Source organism: Ochotona princeps, chromosome 4, assembly GCF_030435755.1.
Source record: "Ochotona princeps isolate mOchPri1 chromosome 4, mOchPri1.hap1, whole genome shotgun sequence".
Lineage (NCBI taxonomy): Eukaryota > Metazoa > Chordata > Mammalia > Lagomorpha > Ochotonidae > Ochotona > Ochotona princeps.
In genome coordinates this window covers 9,233,886-9,244,922 of record NC_080835.1, presented here as the reverse complement: position 1 = coordinate 9,244,922, position 11,037 = coordinate 9,233,886, and the positions used below count along the sequence as shown (strand labels likewise).

The 11,037-nt window shown below is 46.9% G+C and overlaps 1 protein-coding gene across 1 annotated transcript; it reads left to right on the top strand.

Annotated features, from left to right (window-relative positions):
• Positions 1-1,579: 1,579 nt before the first annotated feature.
• On the top strand, positions 1,580-10,553 carry LOC101518196 (pepsin II-4). Its single transcript, XM_004599315.2, has 9 exons — positions 1,580-1,685; positions 2,112-2,271; positions 4,114-4,231; positions 4,840-4,958; positions 5,607-5,806; positions 8,241-8,357; positions 8,851-8,995; positions 9,096-9,194; positions 10,251-10,553. Exons 1-9 carry the CDS (start codon positions 1,630-1,632, stop codon positions 10,398-10,400), a joined length of 1,164 nt encoding a protein of 387 aa, XP_004599372.2. The 5' UTR covers positions 1,580-1,629; the 3' UTR covers positions 10,401-10,553.
• The last annotated feature ends 484 nt before the right edge of the window (positions 10,554-11,037 follow it).

The window sequence follows — 11,037 nt, the reverse complement described above, 5'->3', positions numbered from 1 at the left end:
ACCAGTGAATTAGAGCTCCATTGACGGAGACTTTGCTGACTGCAGTAACTGACTACAGAACTGCTTCCCACACCAGTGATGACCTGGTGGCTACCCAGAAACCCCAAGTTCCTCCTACCACCAGTTGACTGTTTCCTCTCCCAAATTCCAAGCGTTTTAAGTCCAGGCCATTCTAGTAGATCCCACTTCACCAACACTAACTCTGTACAAGCAAATATCCACACAGACCCTCCCTCAGTCTCACACCTGGTATCTCTTACTGCTTCCTTCCAGTACAGCTCAGGACAGCAGATATGCAGACTTTCCCTTCACTCCCAACAACCAAGTCTGCAACTGCTGGCATCTGCACATTCAACTGGATTTGGTTCAGCCTCTATCTGCTTGGGAGATCATGGGGTCACACATTTAGGGCTCAGCCCCCAGCACTGCCCTACGTCAGAGCCTGAAGACTAAGCTCAGAAATGTAGGACTGGAAGGCTACAAATTACATTTCCCACACCCTCTTCCAGGTTTGGCTAATCGCTTGAGTGGTTCATGGGAGTCAGAGAAACAATGTATTGCACAATTCAAAAAAAGTAATAATAGGAATAGGCATCCAGCTGAGGAGATGCAGAGGATAAGAGCTAGAGGAGCCCCCAAGACCACAGGCTCCACCTTGAGGAGTTGTGGGGCACCTCCCTGCGTGTGGGTAACCTCCTGTTTGCCCTCATATCATCTCCATGTGCCCCACTGTCTGGAAGCTCTGTGAACCCTGATTCTTGGGGAGTTCTGTGGGAAATTCACTACATGGGCATGACTATTTGTAGACTGGGTACGTGTCCAAATATAGACACTTTAGCCTCCCTTCCTCCCATGTCTGTGGCAGTACCTGGGGTGAGGGGGTCTCTGACTCTTGCGGACAATCACATAGCAGAGAATTTCATTAGGGCCAGCTAAGTCAGGGAGATTATAGTTTCTGTGGCCCAACCAAAAGAAGAGAATTTCAGTTTCTCTACCTTGAGAAGGAAGTGATGAGTCAAGAAGAAAGAACAGAAAGCAAATCCTTCTCCATATACACAGACTCCATGATATCATATCCATATGAAGCCGTCCACACAGGGAAGCATATCCTGATCTCACACATTGTACATATTATCTGGTGTGGCAGATGCAGCAACAGTACCCATCACTAAGTTTGACAACTGCTATCAAGGAACTCCATTATCTGCCCCACTGGGGATCTGCCCCATCAGTGTACTTTGATCTCCTTTAACACAAGTCCATGTTGTTCAGTGTACCTATGACCAATTCTGTCAAATCAGAAAACTTGGAATTTAGAACAAGAGCCCTGCTCATTCATGAGTCAGCCACAACTCAACAGCTGGTGAACTCTGGGCAGACGCAGTCCAACCAAGGGACACAGTGTTAGCGGAAAGCTACTCAACACATTTCAAAACGTGACTACAGGCGAGACTGTCTTATCAGAGACTGTTCTATTTGGGAGTGTGATAACAGGTGGCATTAAGACGCTGATAAGAGCTATTACACTCAGAATGTGGTCCACGTATATATAAGCAGCGGCTCTTGTCGGCTGCTGCACACCTGCCACTCGACCTGCCTTCCCCACTGATTTGGGACCCAAGAAGAATCATGAAGTGGCTGCTGCTGCTGGGCCTGCTGGCACTCTCTGAGTGCGTTGTCCACAAGTGAGTGTAGGGTTGGGCATCAGAGGAGTGGCACTAAGGGCAACTGCCCAGCCCTCTACTGCCTACCATGTTCCCTGTCTTTTCTGTCTTCCTCCTTTCTTTCCTCCCTCTCTTCCACCACATGGTGTCTTCTTCCCTTGGCCCTGTTTCCATTCTTTTGGGGAAACCACGCTGCAGGTGTGGTTTACAGTCCAGGCCTTTAGTACAACCAGGATTTGGTGAGAACTCCATCACTGGCCAGCCGTCACCTCCCCCTGTGTATTTTGGATAATAGATAGAAGCTTCTTTCCTGCTTCTTCTTTCTTCCTTTTCTCTCAGACTAGTTTCCTTGTCTTTCTCAGGCTCTGGTAGCATCCCCAGAGTATGATCCTTGCCCAGGGAGCCCTCTTCTCCCTTAACCATGTTTGCACCAATGCTCTGCCCTAGGGTTCCCCTTGTCAAAAAGAAGTCCTTGAGGAAGAACCTGATTGAGAAGGGCTTGCTGCAGGACTACCTCAAGACTCATACCCCCAACCCGGCCTCCAAGTACTTCCCCAAAGATGCATTCGCCTCTGAATCCACTGAAAGCCTGGAGAACTATTTGGATGTGAGTGCATGGGGCAGCCCCAAGGACTGAGCCAGCAGCAGAGAGGGTGTCCACAGGACTTGGAGGGCAGCCAGGGATGGCTCGCTGCATCTCAGCAGTGCATAGCAATTAGGGAAACTCACAATCACAGCTGTTGCCTTCATTTGTTTACCATTGATTCATTCGTTTGTTTAATGTTTATTTATACTAAGCACACTGCTAAGAATTAGGTTTTGTGCTGGACCCAGAGGGGCAGCATTGAGTGAAGTCATAGTCAGGCAGTGGGATAAAGGTGACCTTATGAGCCTAATCACTTAGTGCAATAGGCGACTAGGATGAGCACCATCAAATGAAGGTGTCACTCAGTGAGCAAGAAGCTTCTGGAAGACAGAGGCACCTCCTGGGAGCCATAAAGACAGAACTCCAAGAGGAAGAAGGGACTTGCAACGAGCAGTGGGCTGAGGCTCAATCTATGGCTACCGAGAGCCCAGCGCACTTAAGGAAGGACAACAAGAGTGTGCGAGAAGGGCTGAGAGGGATGGGGGTTGATGACGAGTGAATTCAAGGGACTACAGGTGTGACAAAACACAGAGCATCCAGGGCACGCAGACCATAATTCCCATGGATTGATCTGAATCATTGTGGGGGCGCCAATGACATGTCCTGGTCTTCAGGACACCATGTATCCTCTCTGTGAATAGTACATGACCAAGGACACAAAGCAGCCCTGCCTGTGGCCAAGGTCTTTGCCTCTCAGATCTACCAGACCTGCTACAAATGAGGGCTCTAAAGCTCCAGGCCTGCTGATTTGGGGCAATTTGTTCATATTCTGTGGGCCTCCATATCCTGGTCTACATGGTCACCATGTCCATCATCCATGGGCAAATGCAAGTTATTAACACCATGAAGCTTCAACGAATGCCCAGCACAGGTTTCAACTGGCCCTTGGAAGAGCTCAGCAACATCAGCCAATGGATTCACTGCACAAACACTTACAGAGCATCCACTAAGTGGAGGAGCTCTGTATAGGGTGAGGACACAACAATAAGCAAGACAAATTTCTGAGGTTATTCAAAAGAGGAAGAGAAACAAACAAAAACGTGATATGAATTCAATGAGTGGAGCCACAAAGAATACTTACTTAGTTAATTAACTGGACCAAGAGGAAGAAGAAATACAGGGAAGGGTCAAATACAGATGCAGTGATTAGGAAGACTTCTTGATAGACACGACATTGGAAGAGAGCTCTGAAGAAAGAACAAGGGACAACCAAAGGAAGATCTAGCTAAGAACCAGCCAGTGGAAAGGTGTTTGGGTGGGCAAGAGCTTGTCTAAGAACAGCATAAATCCAGTCTAACTAGAGCAGAATGAACAAGGGGGAAAGTACTGACAAAGAACATGGACAGTCCCTTTCTTGAAATCTCCTGTCCACACAGAGGTTTAAGAATGGCAGATTTCCATGTGTTTCCACATTTAAATGACCTATGTGTCTTCTAACCAGTCAGTGAAAAAGCACTTGTGGTTTTACTTGGCTGGGTGCCACAGGGTACACCTCATCATCCAGCAAGGTATCCTCTCCAGGAGGCCGAGGCTGACACAGGCAGTACACCAATCAAGAGAGGATAGCAGATCAGCCTTGGGTGTGAATGTGCTCAGCAGAGAACAGAGGGTATCAGGGAGCAATTAGAGCAGATTCCAAGGAGTAGAGAAAACGACTGACTGAATGAGAATACACTGGAGGGTGTGGGTGGGGTGAGAAGAGAGGTGGAGAAGATGGAGGGGTGGACTGAGGAACTGGACATTAAGGGACGTCCCACATGGGGAGTCACATGTAATTTGGCTGTGCTGACCTTTCCCCTACAGACCGAGTACTTTGGCACCATCAGCATCGGAACCCCCCCTCAGGAATTCACCGTCATCTTTGACACCGGCTCCTCCAACCTGTGGGTGCCCTCCACCTACTGCCACAGTCTGGCCTGTGGTGAGTACCTGTACCTGCCTGGGCTGTCCAGAACCAGCTGACACTGGGAACCCTGACCACTCAGTAACTTCTCTTAGCTATTACTTCAGTCTTAGAGTCACTCAGGGAATCATACAACAGGCCTTGCCCAAGCTATTAGGAGCCAAGTACTAGGCACAGATGCTCTGGGGGATAAAGGAACAAAAGACATGAACAGGTGGATTTGCAGAGCTGAAAATTCATATGGGTCTAAAGTGAATCCTGGATAAAAGTCTCCAGGATGCCCAACCATGCTGAGAGAGCCATGTGACACAGTGGACCTAAAGTCAGTGTTCAGTACCATGGGCAGCCAGGCTGTTTTGCTCAGGGTCTTCCTGGAGGACCTTAGAAGGACACAGGAGCAGGCTGGGACCATCTCCAACATGATGCTGCTAACCAAAAAGTCAGAAGCGGAGCCTGTGGCCTATTGGTCATGTCAAAGGTTATGTTACAACAGATCATGCTTTCTCCTCCAGGGCAACATTCCCAGTAAACCCAAAGCTAGTAGGCCATTACCAGCAATGAACCACAATGAACCACAAAGGTGGTTCATTCTTTTTAGGTTAATGATGTCACTTCCTACCTTTAAGCTCTCCATAAGCGCTTCAACCCTGAGGACTCCTCCACCTACCAGGCCACCAGCAAGACCCTCTCCATCACCTATGGCACCGGCAGTATGACCGGCATCCTGGGATATGACACTGTGAAAGTGAGTACCTGGGGACTCTGTCATTCACGCTGCCCTGGCTAAGGATACCTGCCAGAGACTTTAGGGACCACAGTGAATCCCTCAGTACACCTCATTCCAGCAGTATAGTTCTCAGAGATCACCCAAGCAACCCAACAGGCTGGTCAGGAAGAAATATGACAGAGCTTGCAAACTTGTTTAAGGAGGTGAATTGTATGTGAGTAAGAGGAGTGGTGCCAGCCAATTTCAGTGCTGAATGTCATGGAGGAAGCAGGAATTGGAGGCAGAAAGGTGAAAGTGTCTTAGCTCTCCTCTTCTTCCACCTGTTTCTACTCCTGTGAGCTCCACAAACCCCACAGAGATGACAGGGATCAGCGACCCTAACTTGCTAGGCTCTACACTGCACTTGTCCATCTGAAATGCACATACCAGGAGTCATCTGGCCTGCCACAGAATCTCACAGCGAGTCATACACACCAGCCCCCAAGACCTCTCTGATGAATAGTCACAGTATTCCAGTGTGAAGTCCCTCTCCCTACCATACAGCCCAATTCCCTGAAATTGAGTCCTTGAGGAAATGAGAAGGATCACCCTGGGTCCAGGGCTGGCTGCAGCCCAGCAGCACTCCATCGACACAACATGGACATCATGTCTGTCCCCTAAACACAGGTTGCAGGCATCGAGGACACCAACCAGATCTTTGGCCTGAGCAAGACAGAGCCTGGCCTCTTCTTCCTGTTTGCTCCCTTTGATGGCATCCTGGGTCTGGCCTACCCCAGCATTTCTGCCTCTGATGCCACACCCGTCTTTGACAACATGTGGAATGAGGGCCTCGTGTCCCAGGATCTCTTCTCCGTCTACCTGAGCTCGTAAGTTGGCTAGCCCAGGGCCTCTCCCACAGAGACATTTCTTTTTCACCTGGCCCAGCAAGGAACTTATCCAAGGCTGAGTAGGCTGGGATGATCTTAAAACAAAATTTTCCAAGTGAACACCAGGGTTTGGAGATGGGAGTCTTTGGGCAATAATGCTACCAAATCTGTTTGTTTCTCTCTCTCTCTCTCTCTCTCTCTCTCTCTCTCACACACACACACACACACACACACACACACACACACACACCATCTTCATTCATTGTTATTTTCCAGCAGAAGTTCTTATTATGATTTTATTTATTTTATTGCAAAGTCAGATACACAGAGAGGAGGAGAGACAGAGAGGAAGATCTTCCATCCGATGATTCACTCCCCAAGTGGCCACAACAGCCGGAGCTGCGCCAATCCGAAGCCAGGATCCAGGAACTTCCTCTGGGTCTCCCACACGGGTGCAGAGTTCCAAGGCTTTGGCCCATCCTTTACTGCTTTCCCAGGCCACAAGCAGGGAGCTGGATAGGAAGCAGGGTTGCTGGGATTCGAACCAGCACCCAAATGGGATCCCGGCACATTCAAGAGATGGACCTTGGCTGCTAGACCACCACGCCGGGCCAGCCAGTAGAAGTTTCTCTTCTTGACTTACTCAACTGTAATGTCATTAGCCAGTTGCTTTATAGTACAGGTTTCCTAATATTTGGCCCTCAAAAGATGCCATTTAGAGTGAAACCACGTAACAACCTCAAGTTCTATAGCAAAAAAACAAATAAACAAATAAAAACAGCTGATTGGGACTTAGAAAGACACTTCTAAAATTAATGAAAAATGAAATGCAAGAATGCTTTTAGGGAGTGGATGTTAGTAACAGTGTTAAATCACCACTCTGAGTAACTGCATCCCTATTGAGCTCCCGGTTTGAGTCCTGACTGTCATGTTGGGATTTAATTTCTCATACTAAACACCTTGGGTAATAGCAGGTAATGACTCAAGAACTTGGGACACTGTAAACTACACGGAAGATCAGCATTGAGTTCAAACTTCCTGGCCTCAACATGAGCAAAGCCTGTGCCATTGTGGCTACTTGAGGACTGAATTAGTAGATGGAAGGTCCTTGTCTGTCTCTGTGTTTTGCAATCACTCAGCCTTTCAAATTTAAAACTAAGTTACTTATTTTAGTATTTTAAGTACACATATTTTGAACCTATAGGTTTTTTTCATATTTTTATATAACATCCATTTCCCATGAATATTTTGTAGACCCCTTGAAAGCACAGATTCCAAAATTTTTGGCACCAATATACATTTTTAATTCCATTCTTCTAGGAACATTTTGATGTGCCCTTGTGTATCTTAAACAATGAAATTATAAAATGCAAGCAAATTTCTCTTTACTTATCAAAATATATAATCAAAATGAACAAATAAACCAGGTTGGTTCTGGCTAAGTAGACTTTTACACAAGAAGAGGCCAAGGCTGTCACCAACATAATTCTATCACTCGTGTTCTCATGACACTGTTGGTCATCATTCATGTTTTCCTTCAGGAGTTAACAACCCTGACAGATGCATAGCATGTGTTTACGACGAAGTTTGATAGGTTAAAGTATGTTGGGTTGTTTTTCATACATGGCCAGCCCCCTGGTAATTAGTTTCTTATTATTATCCATATTTGCATTTCTATATAACCTGAAATGGTAGATTTAGAAAATGGGTTTTGCAAAAACAAAGACCACACACGAGGACTCTTCTTTATGTCTTTTAGCTTCTAAATATTTGGAAGATTCCTAAAGATCACCTATTTCATTAATATTTACGTATCTCATGTAGGTCACTATGTCTTCCCAGCTAGACTAAGGTTACTCAGCACCATGATTTCGGATCAGGTAGTTCCAAACTGTTAGGGGCTGTCCCATATGTTATTTAGAGTATATACCAGGTCACTGCCCAACCCCTGAACTTCAGTGGAACCCCTATCCCCAACATAATCATAACAAGTAAGAAATGTCTCCAGACATTGGGAACTCCAGCCCCAGTTTGAAACCAAAGAATTGGCCTTTCTGACCTTAACAGCCACCCCTATCCCCTATTCACTTCTCCTTTGGTCCCTATGGCAAATAGAATGGGTATCCAGGTATAAATCAGACATTGGAGACCATAAATTCTAGGGTCTACTTTAGGCTATAGCTCTCCAATTGTATAATCTTGAGCAAGCTGACTTTCTTCTCTGATTTAGTCTTTGTAAAGTAGAAATAATCATAATGACCACAGCCTGGATGATACAGGATTAAAAGAACCCACATCTGTAACTCATTCAGCACAACTCCTGGAATGAAGGAGTACTGCATCAAGGGTACCCCTTAGGTTGTTCATTGCAGAGAAGTAAGCATGCTGAGTAGGTGAATTCCTATCTTCTCCCATCTCCCAAACCCTTCCACAGTGACGAGCAGAAGGGCAGCGTGGTCATGTTTGGCGGCATCGATTCTTCTTACTACACAGGAAGTCTGAACTGGGTGCCTGTTTCCCATGAGGGCTACTGGCAGATCACCATGGACAGGTGAGACCACACTGTTACATGGTGTCCTTTGCTTGAACCCTGATCCCATTTCTTCATGGACTCATACTTGACCTGCACTCCCAGTCTGCCTGCAACAGCCATCACTGCCTGAAATAGGAGGAAGCTGAAAACTGGCCAAACCAGAGAGAGCCCAGGAAATAAACCTCACATCTGGGAGCCCAGGTGCTCTACAAAGATGATCCAGGAGACAGGTCCACCTCCCATTACCTGTGGGGAGGGTTAGCCAACCCACCTGTCTACACCTCTCAGCATTCAGAGGACCTGGGAAGCATCACGCAACCTTGCTCCCTAGGAAAATTCCATTAGCAGTATAGGATTACATCAAAATGACTAAGAAATTATCTCAGGCCACAAATTCTCTGGACCTTCTGTAGCCTGACTTCCCAGCTATTCTGGACCCTAAAGAGGGTCCAACTAGAATGGCAAGATCCTCTATGGACCTAGTGGTTATTTTGGTGCATCTCATTTTCAGCATCACTATCAATGGAGAGACCATCGCTTGTGCTGATAGCTGCCAGGCTGTCGTTGATACGGGCACCTCTCTGCTGGCTGGACCCACCAGTGCCATTTCCAGCATCCAGAGCTACATCGGAGCTTCTGAGAACTTGTTGGGAGAGGCAAGTCCATCCCTAGATGCTCTCTTCTAAACTCAAGTGCTGGGAGTCTCATGCACAAGGAATGAGCCCCTGCTAATACTTCTATCCTCATGCCTGCCAGGGTACCATCAGCTGCTCAGCCATCGACTCCCTGCCCGATGTTGTCTTCACCATCAACGGAGTCCAGTACCCTCTGCCTGCTAGCGCCTATATCCTGCAGGTAAGGAAGAGGCTCACCCCCAAGGTGGCCTCTGAATGAAGAAAAGCACACTTCTCCCAGCTAATGCTAAGAGGCAGATTGACAGCTGGTCTGCAGAGCCTACAGAAACAAAGAATCTATCCATAAGCAATGCGTGAATGAGAATTGAAAGAAGCTCCACAAGGAAAGTGAGGCAAAAGATAATAGCATAAAACAGAACTCCGTCCATTACACCCCTGTATTATCCCTGAGTCTCAAGTCCTAGCCATTCTGAGCAAGTTGGCCCTCTCTCATCCTCCATTTCTTTGTATAAAAACCAGAGCTGTCAGCTCATCCCACCCTCATGGTGTGGTTACAGTGATCATGACAGTCACCACATCTTTAGTCCAGTTAGCTTCCTACAACATGGCCCAGGTGCAAAACTAATTTTTCCCAATGGGTTGAACTTACTCAGAGAGAAGCACCCATGCCTGGGCCTATCCACAGGAAATGTAATGTACAGCCACAATCTTAGTAAGGTGGGGAAGGAAAAGGACTCACAGCTGCCTACTGTGCCATTGACCAGCATGGGAATAAACATCTCCCTAAACATCAGTGCTGAGGTCAGAGTCCATATGTCTGCCAAAAACATCAGGTAAGTTCCATCAATCTATGAACAAGAGTACACTGAGGGACTGGCATGACGGCTTAATGGCTAAGTCCTCACATTACAAGCACCAGGATCCCATATGGGTGCTAGTTCATGTTCTGGCTGCTCCATGTCCCATCCAGCTCCCTGCTTGTGACCTGGGAAAGCAGTGGAGAAACGCCTTGGGACCCAGCACCTATGTAAGTGACCCAGAAGAAACTCCTGGTTCCTGACTTCATATAGGTTCAGTTCCAGCTGTTGCAGCCATTTGAACCAGCAAATAGAAGATCATTCTCTCTGACTCTCCTTATGTCTGAAAGTTTGACTTTCCAATAGAAATAAATAAATATTCTTTTAAAAAAAAAATGAAGAGAGCCCTTAACGTATATTATCCAGCCCTGCCACCCTCACCCTCCTTATAACTTTCTGTGCCATTTTTAATCCCACAGGAAGATGACGACTGCATCAGTGGCTTTGAGGGCATGAACCTTGACACCTCCACCGGCGAGCTCTGGATCCTGGGTGATGTCTTCATCCGCCAGTACTTTACTGTCTTCGACCGGGCCAACAACCAGGTTGGCTTCGCTGCTGCAGTTTAAGCCTGCAGCTCTGAAGTCTCTTCTGGAGAGATTTGATCTCTTCCCTTCACCCCTTAGATGCATAGAATTCTCTTGATGATCTTGCTGAACCACAGTCCCCTTCTATAAGTAGTACCTTTACCCTGTCCCAACTGGCACCCATAACGTACAATAAAAACCACTGATGCAAATATGTGTGTGTGGCTGCCTCTCCCCATCAGTATTGCTCCTTCAGTTCTACAGCAGAACACCAGGCAGACAAGCAAAAATAGTCACACACACTGAGCCAGCACAAAAAACACTGAAATTTCATAACAGGGCCAGGATGACAAATGGGCATCAATAGGTCCTGTGGGAGCATCACAAAAAGACCTAAGGACCAGAAACACTGGGTTCACTGCATCCACATAAAGGAGGACACCCACAACCATAATTGAGAGAGTCTTGGTGGCTCCTCCCAGAGCCACAAGACATGACAAGAAAATGGGAAAAGTCCAGGGGAGGAGCTACAATGATGATGACCCCAAGTAGGTAGGAAAAGGACATGTTGTCTGATAGACACAGAAAAGAATGTGACAGAAGCTGGCACTGAACTCCTTCCAGACCACGCTTTGTGATGAGCTAACAATGAAAGACCTTCAAGACTCTGGGTGTAAAA